At 33.4% G+C, this 19,622-nt stretch overlaps 2 protein-coding genes across 2 annotated transcripts; one reads left to right on the top strand and one right to left on the bottom strand.

Moving 5' to 3' along the window:
* The first annotated feature begins 385 nt into the window (after positions 1-385).
* LOC144852161 (transcription initiation factor IIA subunit 1-like) lies at positions 386-14,742 on the top strand. Its single transcript, XM_078709907.1, has 10 exons — positions 386-505; positions 1,171-1,272; positions 2,862-2,973; positions 3,397-3,458; positions 9,356-9,455; positions 10,244-10,470; positions 11,017-11,172; positions 11,687-11,776; positions 12,320-12,912; positions 13,076-14,742. Exons 1-9 carry the CDS (start codon positions 488-490, stop codon positions 12,425-12,427), a joined length of 975 nt encoding a protein of 324 aa, XP_078566033.1. The 5' UTR covers positions 386-487; the 3' UTR covers positions 12,428-12,912; positions 13,076-14,742.
* LOC144852291 (uncharacterized) lies at positions 5,185-7,443 on the bottom strand. Its single transcript, XM_078710066.1, has one exon. It carries the CDS (start codon positions 7,441-7,443, stop codon positions 5,185-5,187), a length of 2,259 nt encoding a protein of 752 aa, XP_078566192.1.
* Positions 14,743-19,622: the final 4,880 nt, after the last annotated feature.

Raw genomic sequence — 19,622 nt, 5'->3', positions numbered from 1 at the left:
AAGTACTAAATAAATTACTAAAACACGTTAATTGCTTTGTGAAAAAGAAATACAGTAAACTATTTGAAACACATCAGCAGAAAATACGAAAAGTCGCGTCGTCTGCTAGAAAACATACATTAGCAGACGACAATAAAACTTGTTTATATTTTCTTTAAATTTATCCAAAAAATAAATAAGATTTATTTTCAGTTGGTTATAAAATATGATTGAATTTATTTATTAATTTTATTTTTTATTTTAAATATTTTTGTAATGCCTTAAATTACAACTAAAATTGTTTTGAAAGAAATACTTACTGACTAGTCGCTAATTGTTTTGGGGTGTATGGAATGCTCAATACACATACCCCCTCTAGAAATGAATTGACTTTGTTGTGAGTATAAAAGCGATAGCGCACAGTTCATCCTCGGCTTTTGGAAAGCCCGTGTCGTTAGTTGGTTAGGCTGTTGAAATTTTGTTTTATACTGTCGTTTAATAAGCCAAAATGGCACGAACAGACGTGGTAAGTTATTTTGCTTTAATTGAATCATAAAAATTACTGGAAAATTGTATAAAAGACGTAATTGTGATATGACCTCTCAATTGACTCTCCATTGTTGCTGTGGATTTTCAATATTGCTTAGCGCGAGAGAGCTGATCTGATAAAAAGAGGGGTGGGTTTTTAAGTGATAAATCAATAAATTATAGCTCTTTTTCGAGTGTTAAACACTGATTTATGTTTGTAGGATTTCTGTAAATAATAAAAATACGTAATTTATCAAAGGAATTAACTAAGAAATATTTTCTAATTAAATTGGTGTCTATCATTTCCACTGATGTGGATTTTTTATAATGAGACAATTTATTTACTTGAGTTTTACTGTTAATAAAATAGAATTCACAAATCATATTTTTTTAATAACATTACAAATATTGCTTTCATAAATTTGAATTTTATCTGTAATAATTAAAATTAGTACCGGTATAATGTAAATAGTTACTACAAAATGTAAAAATACCATGATAAAATCATGACATTCAGTATTTTATTGTCAATAAAATAATCACTCTCTTTTTATTTATGGAGATCCTTATTTGTTATATGCAGTACTGTATTAAAAATAATTATTGACCATATACAGTATACGACAATAAAATGATGTATTGTTAATATTTTGATATTTGCAGTCCAAATTCTACAGTGATATTATTGAGAATGTTATTGGTAATGTAAAGGAAGAATTTGAAAATGAAGGGGTGGATGAACAGATTTTAGAAGAACTAAAACAGGTTTGTTTGCGATTAAAATAAATTATTCTATTTTAAATAATATATTAATCAATTTAATAATTTGTATTCTTGTTTTCAGTTTAAAATAAAGACCAGATTTTTAATAATAATAATTTAATTGTTTTTTTATATTTCTTATTTATTTTTATTCTACATGTTGTTCCTTAAATTAATAATATTCCAATTGTTTTAGATAATTAACCATTTGCAGTACTTAACGTATAATTTTATTCATTTACATACACACATTGCCCATAAAATATTAACGAACAACAACCATAAGTATGTTAATAAATCATTATTTAGGCATATGCTACATTTTAATTTACCATTAAAAATTCATTTTATTGTATATACCTTATTTATAATTGCATAAATTATATATACATAAAGTTATATACACCAGTATTACGATAAGGTATACATTTATTTATGCCATGTCACATCTAAACAACAGCCTTCGTCATATATCCTTGTCTACATAGCACGAAGCCCCTCTGATCGCAGTCCAGCGAGCCTAGCTTTCATTGCCATAGTCTTTCTAGATTGCACAGCACAATTTGCATAATACCATGTATTTATAGCCTTGTGGTGAAGTCAATAAGCTGATCAAATTGACCAATCACAGACCGGCATACAGCCACGTAGCTCATGAATATGTAATACAAACAGCCTATAAGCTTAGTTGTACAGGCTGGATTTGTTCACTTACTGATATATAAACAGTAGGGGTAAGGTCTAAGCTTAACAATAACAAAGTATGCTCCTAGCATATACAATATATAACAAAATGATTTCTGTTTTGTTGTCAATACTAATGCATTTCCACCTCCATAACTGTTATAACATTGAATAGTGCAGTAATATTATTTAGTCACTATTCTAATCAATAGAAATAAAATACAAAAGTAACAATTTAAAATGAAATTTATATTTAATAATAACATTTTCTTTAATATTTTAATTTGTTTTGGTCATGGGGATTAGGGATTTTTTAATGCAATAATTTTGACTGTACTGCAGTTGTTTAATTACTGATCTTTACATTATCTTTTTTTTTTAAATTTGATTTGTATTCTACAGTATGTTGAATGTATTTCCTCTATGATTGAATTAAGTTGGGTTTTACAAATGTTGCAGTGTTTAAATGATTATTTTAAGTCACTTAAGCTCTGTCTACACTATCAAACTTTATGTGACCAAAAATGTGATGTGCCCATATATAGACATGATGATATATCACTACCATATTTGGGCATATCACTACCACATTTGGACACATCACACTTTTATCAAACTAGTTTGATAGTGTTGACAGCTTTACAGTATCCTATTGTTTGTATTGTGAAGTTTTAATCTACAGTATAGCTGTATCACCATGGTGATTATTAACACAACTTTAACATTTACTGCAGTTTCTTAAATTCACCCTTGATTTTTTCTTATAAATGTAAATAATTTTTGATAATTCATATTATATATTTTTGGGTTTTTAGCTGCCTTTCATTAAATAGTTTAACTCACCTTTATTGTCACCAATTAATTGAAAATAGATTTTTTTTATTTTTCTAAACTGTGTTTTATTATAGATTTGGAAAACTAAGCTGGAGCAGTCTAGAGCTCTGGAGAGCCATGAACCCCAATATATGGCAGCCACTGCTGCTCATAGCCATGGTTCCAATAGAAACTATTTGAAGCCGAGTAAGTCACAGTAGAATTCCTCCTTTAAAACACTTTGGGACACTTTCTTGAGAAAAGAATGAGGACCAATATACAGTACAGTGTGTTATGGAGGTATCAAATACAGTAGGCTATCACCATGATACATGTTTTAACACTATGGCCAACACATATTCACAAGACACTTTGTTGCTGTCCCGAAGTTGTCCCTTTAATTGGTTTCTTTATGAAACTTTGTGAGTGATGTTATCGCAATCATAGACTAATTAATGTTAATTGTGGTGTTCTCAATAATTAATAATGTTTAAAATTGGACCGAGAACATTGGGAGGAGGAGGGGAAGATGGAATCCCATCCATTTTTGTAAAAGATGTAGCACATACTGTAAATAAGGAGGGTTTTAGATTGGATTTTAAACATTTTGTTTTAAATGTTTCTTGATAGATTTGGGAACAGCGGGAAAGTCACATGTTGATATGGCTCGTGCCCAGCAAGCATCAGTATTGGTAAGAAATATATTGTATATTAAAGGGTTACATTATTTAAAATTACTTTTCTTTGTTGTTAATACCAGCTACAAATGTAAGGTCATCTGCTTTCAATAGTGAACTGACTCGATGCTAACTGTTGTATTTTACTGGTTTTTCTAGCTCATACTTTATTAATTGACCTGGCTATCTGTATGTAAGAGCATAGCGCAGTACTGTAGCTACTAAAGTATAGTACTGTACTGTATATTGTCACATACTATTGTTAAGTAAGCCCTATCAGACATAAAAGAATATAAATTGTCCAACTCAAAACGATTTTACTAAACATTATAAATAAATATATACTGTAGTAAGCTTGTACCAGGTGTCACACAGCCGCAATTACGGCTCTTTCGGACATGTAATTGCCGGTAACCAACGATGAACAACGGTAAATAGCCACAACTGTACACATATAAATGTAAAAAGTAAAATTTAATAGTAATCTTTGACAACCAATTCTTTCTTTTATAATTCAAACCCCAAAAAAAAAAACCCACAAAAAAACCCAACCAATTCTCAAACAATGATACCGTATACCTATTCCCCACAAACTTTATGCAATTCCCCAAATTTCCCAATCCTTCCAAACAAAATATCAACAATCTTCTTATTTTTAAATAAATCCCCGAAACCCCCCTTTCAAATACAATAATATCACAAGATGAATAATTAGACAAAAATAATGTCCACAATATCGTTCCTTCTTGCCTTCTCTCCTACGCTGACACAAAAACAAATTAGCAAGATAAAGGTTACAACGATTCTGCAAATAAACAACTCCCACTCCTCTGCTCCCGTTCTGCTTGTCTTATCAATTATAATTCTTCCTATTTTCTGACATATAAATAAATCAAATATAAAGTTAAAATGTTTCTTGATGTCGTTCTGCACTGCAATCCGCTCCCCGACCAATTATTTCTTTCTCCTTTTCCACATAAAATAATATCAGTATCAATCCAGTTACTCTTCAATATTTCCAAACAATTCTTTACATGCAACAACTTCTGCTGTTTCCAACAGTTATTTCTTCCGTCAATTTACATTCACAATTTTAATTAATCCTCAGTAATCTCAACAATTAACAGTTCTACATTTAAGTACAGCCTTATAGTATTACTTCCAACTCACAATTTATTAACTTCATGTATATCACTTTATTTCCTTTCTGCTTCAGCTCTATATCACCATAATTATCTCCAACTCACAATTTATTAACTTCACGTATATCTCTTTATTTCCTTTCTGCTTCAGCTCTATATCACCATAATTCAATTACTTCGTCTCCTGTACGTCTTAGTTTCTCATATCAATATTCACCTATCCCTTTCTGGCTTAACATAACATAGCCCTCCTTCTCTGTCTCCTCTCAAAATCCATCTACCTCAAAATTCCCTCAATTATCCACATATCACCACCTTATCCTTCTCCACCAATCAGCAACTCACACACTAACTTAACCCTTATACCTCTCCTCCAATCAGCAAACACCACACAATCCTTCTCTGCAACACAACAACTCTGCTCCACTGGCTTCACACAATAGCTTCCTAAAACAAAAGAAAGGTTCAAATAGTGAAAACAAAAGGAAAAGTAAGAATGACTTGCAAAATATATACACAACTTTATGTCACTTGTGACATTTACTCCCCTCTAAAAGAATAATGTATCAACATTTTCTCCATACCGTGACGGGTCCTATTTACACTCGACTTAAATAATCAGCTCCTACATTTTCGCTGCCTTTAATCGCCTCTATTCGGAACTTGTACGGTTGTAGAGCCAGGGCCCATCTCATAATTCGCCCATTGGACAATTTCGCTCTGTGCATAAACACAAGCGGCTGGTGATCCGTTTCCAACGTGAAGTTTCGTCCATATAAATAAGACTCAAATTTTCGTACACTCCATACAATGGCTAAGCATTCTTTTTCCATCACTGAATATGCTTTTTCTCGAGGAAGCAGTTTCTTGCTAGCGTACGCCACGGGAAACTTCACGTCACCATACTGCTGCATTAGAACCGCTCCCACTCCATATTCGGACGCATCTGTTCTCAAAATAAAATCTTTGTTTAAATTAGGAAGGCATAAAATTGGAGTACTGTTTAATTTTTCCTTAAGTTTAACAAACGCACTTTCCTGGGCCTTCTCCCAACATATTCGGTTAGGTTCCCGATTCTTCGTTTTGTCGGTTAATGGACAAGCAATCACAGAGTAATTAGGAATGAACTTTCTATAGTAGTTGGTCATCCCAAGGAATGACCGGAGTTGTTTCTTTGTTTCTGGTTGTTTGGCTGACAAGATGCTTTGTATCTTCTCCACTCGAGGTTGAACATTTCCTTTCCCTACCACATGGCCAAGAAACTCGACTTGTTTGTTACTCACAGTTGTAGTTTGTTTCTCTGCAAGATCCTTGAATTTTGCAAGGCTGATATCTTGTTGCTGGGCGGTTTTCATAATCCCCGCTGTGATGATTTGCTTGTGTATTTCTGTAGTTTTAAGTGTTCTGAATGGTTTATCCATAGTGTTAGCTTGAGACCGGGTAACAACAGAACATCCTTGAAGATTTCGCTCTGTCCATGTGGGATCTGGATTTCCTGGTGCTCGTACTCCTGCAATATTACCTAATATCAAGTCATAAATAGGGTTATTCATACATAGTGCATACGTCTTTCCTGAAAAAAATGGAGTATTAACATGTATTAATGCAACCGGTAAGTTGCGGACCGTGCCATCAATCAGCACACAGGTTTTCTCCTTACCAGTAAGTTGTTCGGCTGATACAAGATCTTTCTTCACAACCACCCCACTACAGCCACTGTCACGAAGAACAGAGACGCAGCGTGACCCAACACAACCTGTATAAACGGGCATTTTACTAATTGAATTATTTAGAGCCGCTGTCATAATTGGAAGACAGTGCCCACATTGAAGAGTGACCTTATCACCATCATTATTGATACAACATTGATTTAAAGACTCTGACATTTTCGTAACCATACTGGCACCCACATCGGGAATTTCTTCTTTGGCTTTACATTCGTGTTGTTTTGTACATTTCTGGCAATCAGACTCTGTTTGTGGTGAAGTAGACAACCCAGCGCAACTGTTGGCGTCCTGTCTACAATTTCTGGCAATATGTCCTGTTTTTAAGCATCGGTAACATTTTGGAGGAGAGTTTGGCTTATGCATAGTTGAGGCTCTGCAATTTCTAGCTAGGTGACCTACACGATGACATATAAAACAAGTTGGACTACGGAAACTAGAAGGGCTTTGTGATGAGGATGTACTGGGAACATTATTAGAGGAGAGTTGAGGAGAATTTGGCTCTTTTTGTTTAAACTCTATTGGTTTACCAAATAATCCCCCACGAGCTTCCAAATATTGCTCCGCAATTTCAGCCATCGCTTGTATCGTTTTCGGTTGACGTTCCCTTAGGAACAGAGCTAGGTCCTTCCCACACCCATCGGTAAACTGCTCTCGCAGCAATAAATCTTTTAACCCCTGAAAGGTTTTTTCCCCCTCTGCTAGGTCAATCCACCTATCAAGATAATTGCTTATCCTCGCAGCAAATTGCGGGCCGCTTTCTCCGTATTCGGGCTTAGCTGTTCGTAACTTATGTCGAAATCCATCGGCGGTTAACTGAAACCGTTTTAGAAGAGCCAACTTCAACAGTTTGTAATCGTTAGCTTCAGCTGACGACAACCTGGAATAAACCTCGAGAGCCTTCCCAGTTAGTAGGGCACTTAAGTTAACCAGCCACTCAATTTCTTTCCACTCCTGACTAGTCGCATACCGTTCAAACCTTTTCAGATAGGCATCTAGGTCATCTGTTCGATCATGGAAAGGGGGTAATTTAGGTTTACTGGCCTTAACCCGTGACTCAGGATTGGGTAATACTCTACCACCCGGCCGTGCCCGATTCTTTTCTTGTTCTAATTGGATTTCTAACCTTCGCATTTCTATAAGATAGGCCTGTTCGTTTTCTCTCTCTCTTTCTTCACTCGCTCTTTTTCTCTCTGCTTCGTCCCTCTCTAGTACCTCTCTTCTCTCTCTCTCTTCCTTCTCTAGTGCCTCTCTTCTCTCTCTCTCTTCCTTCTCTAGTGCTCTCTCTTCCCTGTCTCTGTTTCGCTCCATTTCTTCTCTCTCCCTGTTTCTCTCTTCTCTCTCTAGTGCTCTCTCTTCTCTCTCTCTGGCAGCTTCCTCTCTCTTTTCCACAAACTCTCTTAATTCCACTCCATCTAACCCCAACACTTTTCCTGCGTCAACAATTTTAGTGAGATCCATTTCTTAAGAAAAACAAAAAAAATATATATATAAGAGTCCAATATAAGTATACAGTATGCCAATAATATGGCAATTAGACAATCCAAGAATCACGTACAATTGTTTCATCTACCAATGTTCACGCTAGGTTACAAAGTTTCCCGGACGAGCCCCCATAAATGTCACACAGCCGCAATTACGGCTCTTTCGGACATGTAATTGCCGGTAACCAACGATGAACAACGGTAAATAGCCACAACTGTACACATATAAATGTAAAAAGTAAAATTTAATAGTAATCTTTGACAACCAATTCTTTCTTTTATAATTCAAACCCCAAAAAAAAAAACCCACAAAAAAACCCAACCAATTCTCAAACAATGATACCGTATACCTATTCCCCACAAACTTTATGCAATTCCCCAAATTTCCCAATCCTTCCAAACAAAATATCAACAATCTTCTTATTTTTAAATAAATCCCCGAAACCCCCCTTTCAAATACAATAATATCACAAGATGAATAATTAGACAAAAATAATGTCCACAATATCGTTCCTTCTTGCCTTCTCTCCTACGCTGACACAAAAACAAATTAGCAAGATAAAGGTTACAACGATTCTGCAAATAAACAACTCCCACTCCTCTGCTCCCGTTCTGCTTGTCTTATCAATTATAATTCTTCCTATTTTCTGACATATAAATAAATCAAATATAAAGTTAAAATGTTTCTTGATGTCGTTCTGCACTGCAATCCGCTCCCCGACCAATTATTTCTTTCTCCTTTTCCACATAAAATAATATCAGTATCAATCCAGTTACTCTTCAATATTTCCAAACAATTCTTTACATGCAACAACTTCTGCTGTTTCCAACAGTTATTTCTTCCGTCAATTTACATTCACAATTTTAATTAATCCTCAGTAATCTCAACAATTAACAGTTCTACATTTAAGTACAGCCTTATAGTATTACTTCCAACTCACAATTTATTAACTTCATGTATATCACTTTATTTCCTTTCTGCTTCAGCTCTATATCACCATAATTATCTCCAACTCACAATTTATTAACTTCACGTATATCTCTTTATTTCCTTTCTGCTTCAGCTCTATATCACCATAATTCAATTACTTCGTCTCCTGTACGTCTTAGTTTCTCATATCAATATTCACCTATCCCTTTCTGGCTTAACATAACATAGCCCTCCTTCTCTGTCTCCTCTCAAAATCCATCTACCTCAAAATTCCCTCAATTATCCACATATCACCACCTTATCCTTCTCCACCAATCAGCAACTCACACACTAACTTAACCCTTATACCTCTCCTCCAATCAGCAAACACCACACAATCCTTCTCTGCAACACAACAACTCTGCTCCACTGGCTTCACACAATAGCTTCCTAAAACAAAAGAAAGGTTCAAATAGTGAAAACAAAAGGAAAAGTAAGAATGACTTGCAAAATATATACACAACTTTATGTCACTTGTGACACCAGGAAGTTGTAAGCTGTATATTTATCAGTCCTATAATTCAAGGTATGATATTAAATACACATCAACTACCGTTTGTATCTAAAGTAATTGTGGTTTGTTTTTTTTCAGAGTGGACCAGCTGAAATGGCAACTTTAGCAGTACAGAATGTGCCGCATGTTAATTTACCCACAGAGTTAGCTCAACAACCTGTGGCCCTACCTCAAGCAGGTATACCATTCATAAAGCGTAGAAATAAGATACTAAATAAATGTAAACACAATGTTAGAAAATGTGATATACAGTAAATGAATGTGCACCTTTTTACCATTTCAAGAGGGTGGAAACGGGTCCTTAATAAAGCAGTGTTAAAAGTGAACCAGTAACTTGGAAGATGACATGAAAATCATTTCAGAATACAAATAAATTTGAAACTTGTTTTAGGAGATTTTTCTATTACTTTTTACATGAATAGTTATTTTTCTTTTTTAAAACTAAAGTAGAACATTAGAACCTCTGAGACAAACCTATCCAGGGAGCATTATTTTTTTCCTATGCAATTAAGGCAGAAATCATGAATAATTCATTACCTTAATAATAAAGAATTGCAAGATAGCTGATCTACTTCCTAAATATACTAAACCTAACCCTCTAAATAATCTCTCTCAACTATTAAAAAATAATGTTCTTGAAACACCTCGAACCGAGGGCTCCAGTGTAATAGGTTAAAGCCTACCACTAGACCAAACATTTTGGCAGGCAAACGCTGTTTACAAAAATTATTTAATCTCGCTGCATGAATTATTCATGATTTCTGCCATAATTGCATAGGAAAAACAATAATGCATCCAGGGAACACTCCAATTAAGGGACACTTTCCAGTGAATCGAACGAGAGGAAATATATTATTTAACCCTATAGCCAATCCCTATTGAGGACACTCCGATTATAGGCAAGGGGACACTTTGTTGAACCATAATAGGGCTTTTATGAAAATTCAATTGTCTTCTATTGTATAGCACCGGGACAACAACAGCAAGTGTATCGATGCTATCAAGTCGGGAATCAGCTAGTCTACGCTGTCCAGCAACCAACAATTCAACAAGTTCAGGCCGCTGTGTTACAACAGCAGCAGCAACAACTACAGCAGCAACAGAGGCAGCTAAGTGGACCAGCCTCGCAGGCTACGTCGGCGGCTGCAATATCACAGACGCTACAACAACAAATACAACAGGTCCAATCACAAGTATGCTACAAAAACGCTAATACGACATAAATAATGAATCTTGCCAGGTTGTTAGAATTAGTTAAAGGAACATAAAATGAATTTATTTTTGTCTAGTTGAACTGAGTTCAATTGAGCCTCATAGAGATATTGCAACTAGAGCGCCATAGAGGTATTACAACTAGAGCCCCATAGAGGTATTATATTACAACTACAGTAGAGTATAGGGCAGAGACTCTTAACACATTTTCTATTTATCTGCTAAACAGTTAGTAACAGTATATAAGATTTAAAATATGAAACCACATAAATAAATTGTTGTCAAATATAGTTTGGTTTTTATTACATGAATTATATTGTTAATGGCAAAAAATGTTTATAAATGTCAATTTTCGTATAAAAATATTGAGTTGATATTTAATGCAGCCATATTTTGTGGCACATCTCCATGATGACTATATAATATTAGTATATCTACAAAGTTTTATATTATAACTATTCTTTTTTGTATGTTATAAACATCAATTGTATGGAAAAAATAACTTAAATTTTGTATCTTTTACACAGGCTCCAACAACATCTGTATTACAAGTGGATGGTGGTAACGATTCATCATCAGATGATGATGATTTTGGTGACGATGATGATGAAGACGATGATGCCAAAGATGATGATAACGGTGATGAAGATGGGGACGGACATCCCGGTGCTGTAGTTGAAGAGGTAACACTATACAAATTGTTGCCTATTCTATCCTATTACGTTTCAATAAATTAAATTATTCATTCATTATTATCCTATTCAACTAATACAAAACAGTAATTATTTGTTTTATAACACACCTACTGTTATAAGGTAAAGTAATCAATTAATCAGCCCTTTCCATCTTGAATCTAATGCTAGGCCAAGCAAACATTTAGCCCTCAGATTTTGGCCATGGGAGAAGTAGAATTTGTTCTATAAAGAGATACTATACCTGGTGCATCTAATCAAAGTTTTGTCTACCCTATCAAACAATGTTGACAAAAATAAGTGCGACGTACCGAAATATGGTAGTGATATGCCCAAATATGGTAGCGACATGACATCATGTCCATATATGGGCACATCACATTTTGTTGTCGCATAAAGTTTTACAGTGTAGACAGAGCTTTTACTGTTGCTAGTCTAAACATTCACTTTAAAAATCACAAAAGTCCCATGAATGTCATTTAAATTAAGTTATTGTATTTATTAGGAGCCATTAAATTCTGATGACGATGATAGTGGAGATGAGCCAGAAGATATATTTGATACAGATAATGTTATAGTTTGTCAATATGAAAAGGTATGTATAGTAGAAGCCCTATTAACCTTCAGGCCCCAGAAAACGGTCCCCTAAATAGATGTTGACCATAGTCATTTGTTTCACAGGAAAATATCTCATGACCCCTCATTAGTGATTGACCGTAGTGTTGAAACATATATTGAGTACCCCTTGTTCGTTTCAGGGGAAAATGTTCCCATAACAGGGATGTGCTTAAGGATATTACAAGGATATTGGCCTGGATGTTTTTTGAGGAGAAACAATGCTCTGTCTACACTAACAAACTAGTTTGACAAAAAAGGTGTGATGTGCCCAAATATGGTAGTGATATGCTCAAATTTGGTAGTGATATGACATCATGTCTATATATGGGCACATTTTTTTGTCACATAAAGTTTGATAGTGTAGACAAAGCTTAAGGCTGTAACAAGATTGACTTATAGGCTATGCCTCTATTCTGGATTTGTTTAGCTTTTTGCTTATTCCGGACAACACAAGTAAACAAACCATTTTTATCGTGTTTCTACCTTCTTTCAATAACATAGTCTAAAATTGTTTCTACAGATTAACAGAACACGAAATAGATGGAAATTTCATTTAAAAGACGGAATCATGAACCTAGAGGGTAAAGATTGGGTGTTCCATCGTGGGATAGGCGAAGCTGATTGGTAGCGAATAACTACTGCTGGTAGAGAACACAAATCGCATTGGTAGAGAAAAGAAAGCGAAAAGAATGGTTTATGTTAACTTGCCTAAAGAATCGGAAAAGCATTTATGGAGGTCACTAAACTATGGTTAGGGAAACAGAGAAGATTACTATATATTATACCATATTATATAATATTATATATATTATATATAAATTAACCTACCCTTCCTACTGTAGGAGTTTTTACATTTAAGTAAAATACATATAAATATATAATATATTTAATGCTCTAATGTTCTCTATGCCAAGTTACTATAAGGTTCAATATAAGTTGGGTGTTATATGATAAGTTTGTGAGCACAGGTTCAGGAAGTGGCTTCTTGCACACCATATTTTGGGCATAATACAGGGTGTTGTAGTCCTGTGAGGGTTGATACTCACTTTAGGTATTATGTGCCTAGCTTTTGGGTGTGGACATGTTCAGGTTGTAACTACTCGGCCTCCCTTGGTGAATGAAACTGTAGCCCGGAGTATAAACACCTATGCATGCTTACACACCAATCGGCATGCCATACCTTCTACTGCTACCCCCAACTACTGAATTTGGTGTAGTTGCAGGAGTTATCACAACAATTGATTGTTTATAACCATGCATAGATTTTTTTGTGCAGCACTGTGCAAGATGGCCTAGTTTGGCATCAACCATGTTTGAATAATTTGAGAAATTATAGAAATTTGAATTTCTCTATCATTTCAATAATGCAAAAAAATAATGTATGTATAACAAGAGTTTATTTTATTTATTGAATATTATTAACTAGGTATTAATATGCGTATAGAAGCAATCATTTTTTTCTCGTAAATAATAAAAGTTCAAATGTAATGGCAAAAAGAAAAAGATATTTTCTGTAATTTGTATTACTAGATAGTTAATTTCTTCAATTTTTATCAACTCAATATGTATTTCTTGTTTTACAAAAATAAATGTGTTAATAATAGTAATATAAATAGTGTGTCTTTGGTGCTTGTGGTAAAACAAGAAATACAGTAGAACCTCTATTGAGGGGACACTTTATTGGGTCAGAAATAGGGTTGGCCGTAGTGTTAAACTATATATACATTTCCTCTCTTTCGTTTATTGGGAAAGTGTTAGGGGTGTCCTACAGAAGGGGTTCTACTGTATGAGGATACTAACTCTGGAAAAGCCCACCAGGGGATATACAGTAGGCCCATTTTCAATTTTAGAGTAGACTATATAGCATTAAACCAAACTATGACATTTTAATCCTCAGGTATAAGCCCACCAGGGGATATACTGTAGGCCTATCTTCAATTTTAGAGTAGATTATATAGCATTACACCAAACTATGAAATTTAATCCTCAGGTATAAGCCCACTAGGGGATATATAGTATGATATAAACCCACACTGGGGTAAGTCTGTCCCCAAATAGGAAGTAGTCTAATTTTCATGCAAAATTATTGAGGTGGGTATAGGGGTCTACTACTACTACTACTACTACTACTACTACTACTACTACTACTACTACTACTACATATTGGTTCTCCATTATTAGTGTGCCAACCTAAAAAAATATGATTTCCTTTTATGGTTTAGTTGTGATGCTAATATTTAAAAAAAATATGTCCATTGACTCTTTAATTTCTTGTTAAATTCAGTTATTTTGCCATTTATTAATTAAACGAGTGAAATACAAATGTGTTCAGTAGAACCCTATTAAGTTTGGAAACCCAACAAAGTGTCCCCTGGACGTAGTGTTAAAAAAATTTGTGTTTCTTGAGAAAATGTCCCTTAATATGAGTGTCCCCTGAATAGGTGTTTACATATTGTTTAAACATACATTGTCCCCTTGTTTGTTTTACAGGAAAGTGTGATATGCCCAAATATGGTATTGATATGATGTCATCATGTCCATATATGGGCAGATCACATTTTTTGTCATAAGTTTGATAATGTAGACAGAGCTTTACACAGAATTGTCATTCTATGAAACTGTAGCCCCGAGTATAAACACCTATGTCTGCTTACACACCAATCGGCATGCCATACCTTCTACTACTACCACTCCAATTACTGAATTTGGTGTAGTTGCAGGAGTTATCACAACAATTGATTGTTGTAACCATGCATAGATTTTTGTTTCAATTTGCCACTGCCCCATTCTATTGAAAAATATGAATGGCTGTCGCAGGTGACATTAAATACATGGTATAAATATTTATTTTTTATTTCTTATTTTTTAAACTGTGATAATAATACTAAGAACCAATATTACATGTTTATTGTGTTTGGTTCAATAAATATGTCATGTCAAATACATCTTGTGGTAATATGTTTGAAATATTTACTTTGTTTCATACACATTGTGTACTATGAATTATGTAAATGTGGGGCAATAACTTTTGACTTGCAACCTACTGGGCTGAATTGCGCACAGCTGTGTAAGATAGACACATACAACAACATTCTTCTCTGCTAAGGGCCCTTAGGAACTCATTCTTCTGTCCATGACAGACCTGATATGGACCAGTACACTGGGGTAAACCCTACTCTTACAAAAAGTGAACTAGGTTTTTTTTTTAAATGCACACAAGTCGGATGTGAACACTGAACTGTTGAGCTGTCTACTTTGGTACAGTGTATTGTACACCACAGTATTAGGAGTATTAAACAATCTAAGGCCTAGATTACACTAAAGCCAATATTATTAACAGTAATATTGATCTATGATACAAGTATTGTGTAACTTACCAAAGGTTGAATTGTGTACAAAGCTGCAGGCTAAGTATTCTCAAGTAAATATCCAAGTTAGTATTATACACTACAGTGAATGTGGAATTGTAGTCAATTGTTCAATGGCTGTGGCTATACTGACTGATACAAACACAGAGGAATGCTAAACTAAAGTAAACCACACCTGTAGTATGCAAAGTAGTTTAAAAGTGGAAAGCCAATTGGATAATTATTAGTAATTACATCATTGCAGTCTTTGCAAGTCAGGGATAAAATCTAAATAAAGGCTGGCTATAAAGTATTTATCATGAAATTGTATTTGTCTGAGAGATGCCCTGGGTAATTTTAAGTAGACATGCACAAGAGTGCACTGGACCCCCAGTTTAAAGTCTTTATTTAAGAAGACTTGTTCTACCACTACAACTATTGCGAGGCTCAGTGACTTTAATGTGTGTTGATTTTGTAGATATGGTTTACAGTGCCTCTGCCTGCCTTAACCTAATTAACTCAAAATTATGCAAGCAAGCTTGAACTAATACCACTTCCATCTCACACTCAACCCCATTTGACAGGTATACAAAACAAAAACACATAATTTAATCACAATAAGTTTATTTTCAAGCAAATATTTTAGACAATGTTTATACAGTATACTTTATTTACAACATTAACAGAACACAAACAACTATGACAATTTGGTCCCTGTTCTTGAGATTTACCAAGCAAGGAATAATTAATCCACTGATCTAAAATTCTCAGTTATAAAGCCTTTCCCAATGACATTACTGTGTGTTATACTAAGCATCTCCCATTCCTGTGTATCATACCTTCTGTTCTAATTTAGGTGAAATTTTAGACACAAAAGACTTGGTAAATCCACTATTAATTTAACCCAAGTATAATAACACCCTTTCACCAAATGTCATAACTAGGCCTCATGGGACTATATTCGGTCATTTACGAGATATTTCAGACGCAAGACTTCGGTAAATCCATTATTAATTTAACCCAAGTATAATACCACCCCTTTCACAAAATGTCATAACTAGGCCCCATGGGACTATATTCGGTCATATACAATATATTTAAATATCAGAATAATTTATATAGCTTTGGTATCTTACAACACTATAACCACAAATTTTACATTTCTTTCTTACAATTTAAATGTTTATATTACAATACACATTGTATAAAATCTTATGTTTTAGTGTTGAATTTTATGCTGTACTTTTATGTTCAATTTGTGAGAGATGGGATTTCTCTTCATTGAGGGTTATTAACATCGTAAACTGTAAGTAATCAATAAACACAGATATACTTATTCAGACAAATGTATGTTTGCCTGTTAAAGATCATCAAACTTGGTGGAAGTGAAGTGATCTCAACACGATTTCCAAATATTATTTAGTATAAAAAATAATACTCCAGTGAAATAATATTATTTATAATATATAATAAGACCACAGTGAATTGTTTATAAAACTATATTGTTAATCGCAATGAAATTAATATTTTTAGGTTGATAGCATTATAAAATACACTTTGTACATGCTGCAACACAGACATATAATATAATACAGTAGTATGTGACTGAGTAGAGCCGTGACTAGCGTATCCAATGGTCGTCTGGTTCCCTCTCGTGAGGTATCAACATTGGTATCCGCCCTCTAGACAATCTATTTATAAACTCATTGACATAATACTATTACATTTTTTACTGGAAAAAAATAATAGATCAAATATATATAACAGGAATTTTTATACAAACACATTATTTGCAAATTATACGTAATATTAGCAAATTTATATTGGTGGGATTGCTTAGCAAAAATAAATATTTTGATATCATTATTGTTAAAACAGCACTTTATTAGCATTATAACATAAATTATATGATTTATCCCATAGAAAATATGTTTATACAAATCACAATATATTTACATTAATATAATATATTCTTTTTTTATCTATAAATAGTTTTAGATTGTTGTGACATCATCAGATTTTTCTAACCACTCTTAAGCCCTGTCTACGCTATCAAAAAAGTGTGATGTGCCCAAATATGGTAGTGATATTTAAATATGGTAGTGATATCATGTCCATATATAGGCACATCACATTTTGTTGTCACAAAGTTTGATAGTGTAGACAGAGCTTAAAATTAACAAATAGACATTGATGTTTATAGATTTAGACAACATTTAGTATAAGCACCAAATTTTTAAAATTATTTGTATAAAATCTCTGACTGCACCATTTATAAAGCAAGGCTGTTTTTTTGTTTTTAATTAGCATATACTATTTGTTTATAATAATTAAGTGTATAAAATATTTTGTTGTTATAACAGGAACAATGTAGAAATCACCATCTTACGCCAATGTTTTTCTTGTATGTAGGCGATGAAGAAATCATGAATTAATCATTATTTTTTCTATCTGTTCCCATCTCAAAATTATAGGGAGACATATTCCCCCACCCCCCAATCTCACAAGTGAGATCAATTCGGGTCATGTGATGCATAATCAATAAGGTAGAGGAATTAAAATAATGATAAATTCATGAATAAAGTTTTCTTCATTGCCTACGCTATGATAAGAACTGTACAGATATACAATAATTCTTGTTGGATTATGTGACATCTAAAATCTGGGATAATCTTGTTAATCCACATTATTAATCCTACAATCTTAGCAGTTAAATATTTCACAAAGGTTTTAATTACAAAATCAAGGTACATGCCCTAATTACAAAGGTATCTCAAAATATGGAGTCACGGATCTGTACAGTTTAACAATGCTTTTCCCACTACAACAGAACCCCTATTAAGGGGACACCTTTGGGACCCAAAAATGTGTCTACTTGAATAGGCATGTTCTTTTGATACAGGTTGGCCATAATGTATTTCCCCTCATTCATTTCACCCCTTAATATGGTTTTCCCTTGAATGGTTGTCCCTTGATATTTTATGAATTACAATTTTATTAAAAATTAAACCCTACAGCAGGAACTCCATTACTTGTACTGAAAAATTCAGACACATTCTAAGTTCTCTACACCTATTATGGTCCCTGCATCAATTTTGACACCCCTTTCAAAAAACCATGATATTAATTCATTTGAATAAAGACAAAAAACTGTAATATAAGTATATATATACTGTACATCTATTTACAAACATTTTAAAACTTTAAAAACAATATTAACAACTCTAAGCTTAAAATGTAATTCAAGTTTTTACTTTTATCAATCTTTCCACTGTTTTTGTAAACAATTAACATTAATAAATTATGCCTCAATTTACAATATTTTTTTGGTTTTTGGTTATAAGTCACATAGTGTCACATGGCCAGTACCATCAAGTAGTGTTTCTATGATATAAAATGTTATCAACTACATGTTATTAACATGCTCCAATGTTAAATTTAGTTTATAATCATTTTTACTACCAGAAACAAGTTAAAGATTGATTTTTCATCACGAGTCAATAACAACAGGCCCGGTAGCATCTGGTAGCTGATACTAACTTAGTATCAGCTACCAGATGCAGTAACAATTGAATATTCCAACTAAAAGGCTCTCAGAGATCGCAAACCTCCACCTAGCCATGTGAAAATTTAATGACGTATTCCCATACAGCTATGTATCCTTTAAAATCTTATGAAAATTGGGCAATGACTTTTAAGTAATCCTGCTAACAAATAGAGAAATAAACACACAAACACTTGCGATCAACCTCATAACCTCTCGTCATTCTGGCAGAGGTAATCACCTTTTACATGGTGTTAGCAATAGCATGTACTTGATAACATTTTATATCGTAAAAGCCTACCGGGCGCTACGAGTGGTAATACGACCAATCACAGATATTGTTTAATATTACACATTTCCTTACTAATAAATTTGTATATAATATAGCACAATTTAATTTACAATGGAAGGAATGTATGCAAATCTGTTTATTACAAATATTTAATTTAAAATCATTATATTAATGTTCTCCTTAATAAAATTATATAATCTGTGTACATATATATTGTAAAGCCTATATATATATAATTTTTAATCATGTTTTAGCTTTGACAAAAATAAAACAATCGCAAACTTAAGGGCACATGTAAATAAACAGTTACATTTATAGTTATATAATAAAGTCATCACAAACATTAAAATCTGTAAGATGCTGTAAACAAATTAATTGTAAATTTGTAAATGCTTTCTTTAAAAAAAACTAAACATTTTGATTTTCGGTGGCAGATTCAGGATTTTTAAATTGTAAAAAATGAAGCGCTGGACCAAAATTTGGAGGGTCCTCTCTCTCTTGGAACCACCTATGTAGGTTGTATTCAGTTCATCAGTTAGAAAAATTGTCAACATCAAAATAAATCTTTTTTGGATAGCAATATCATAAATCTATGTTATATACAATAATCACTTGTAATTGAAATATCAAATATTCTTAA

The sequence above is a fragment of the Antedon bifida genome, chromosome 9 (genome assembly GCF_963402885.1).
Source record: "Antedon bifida chromosome 9, ecAntBifi1.1, whole genome shotgun sequence".
Classification (NCBI taxonomy): Eukaryota; Metazoa; Echinodermata; class Crinoidea; order Comatulida; family Antedonidae; genus Antedon; species Antedon bifida.
The sequence above is the reverse complement of the archived record's forward strand: the minus strand, read 5'-3'. Positions and strand labels throughout refer to the sequence as shown.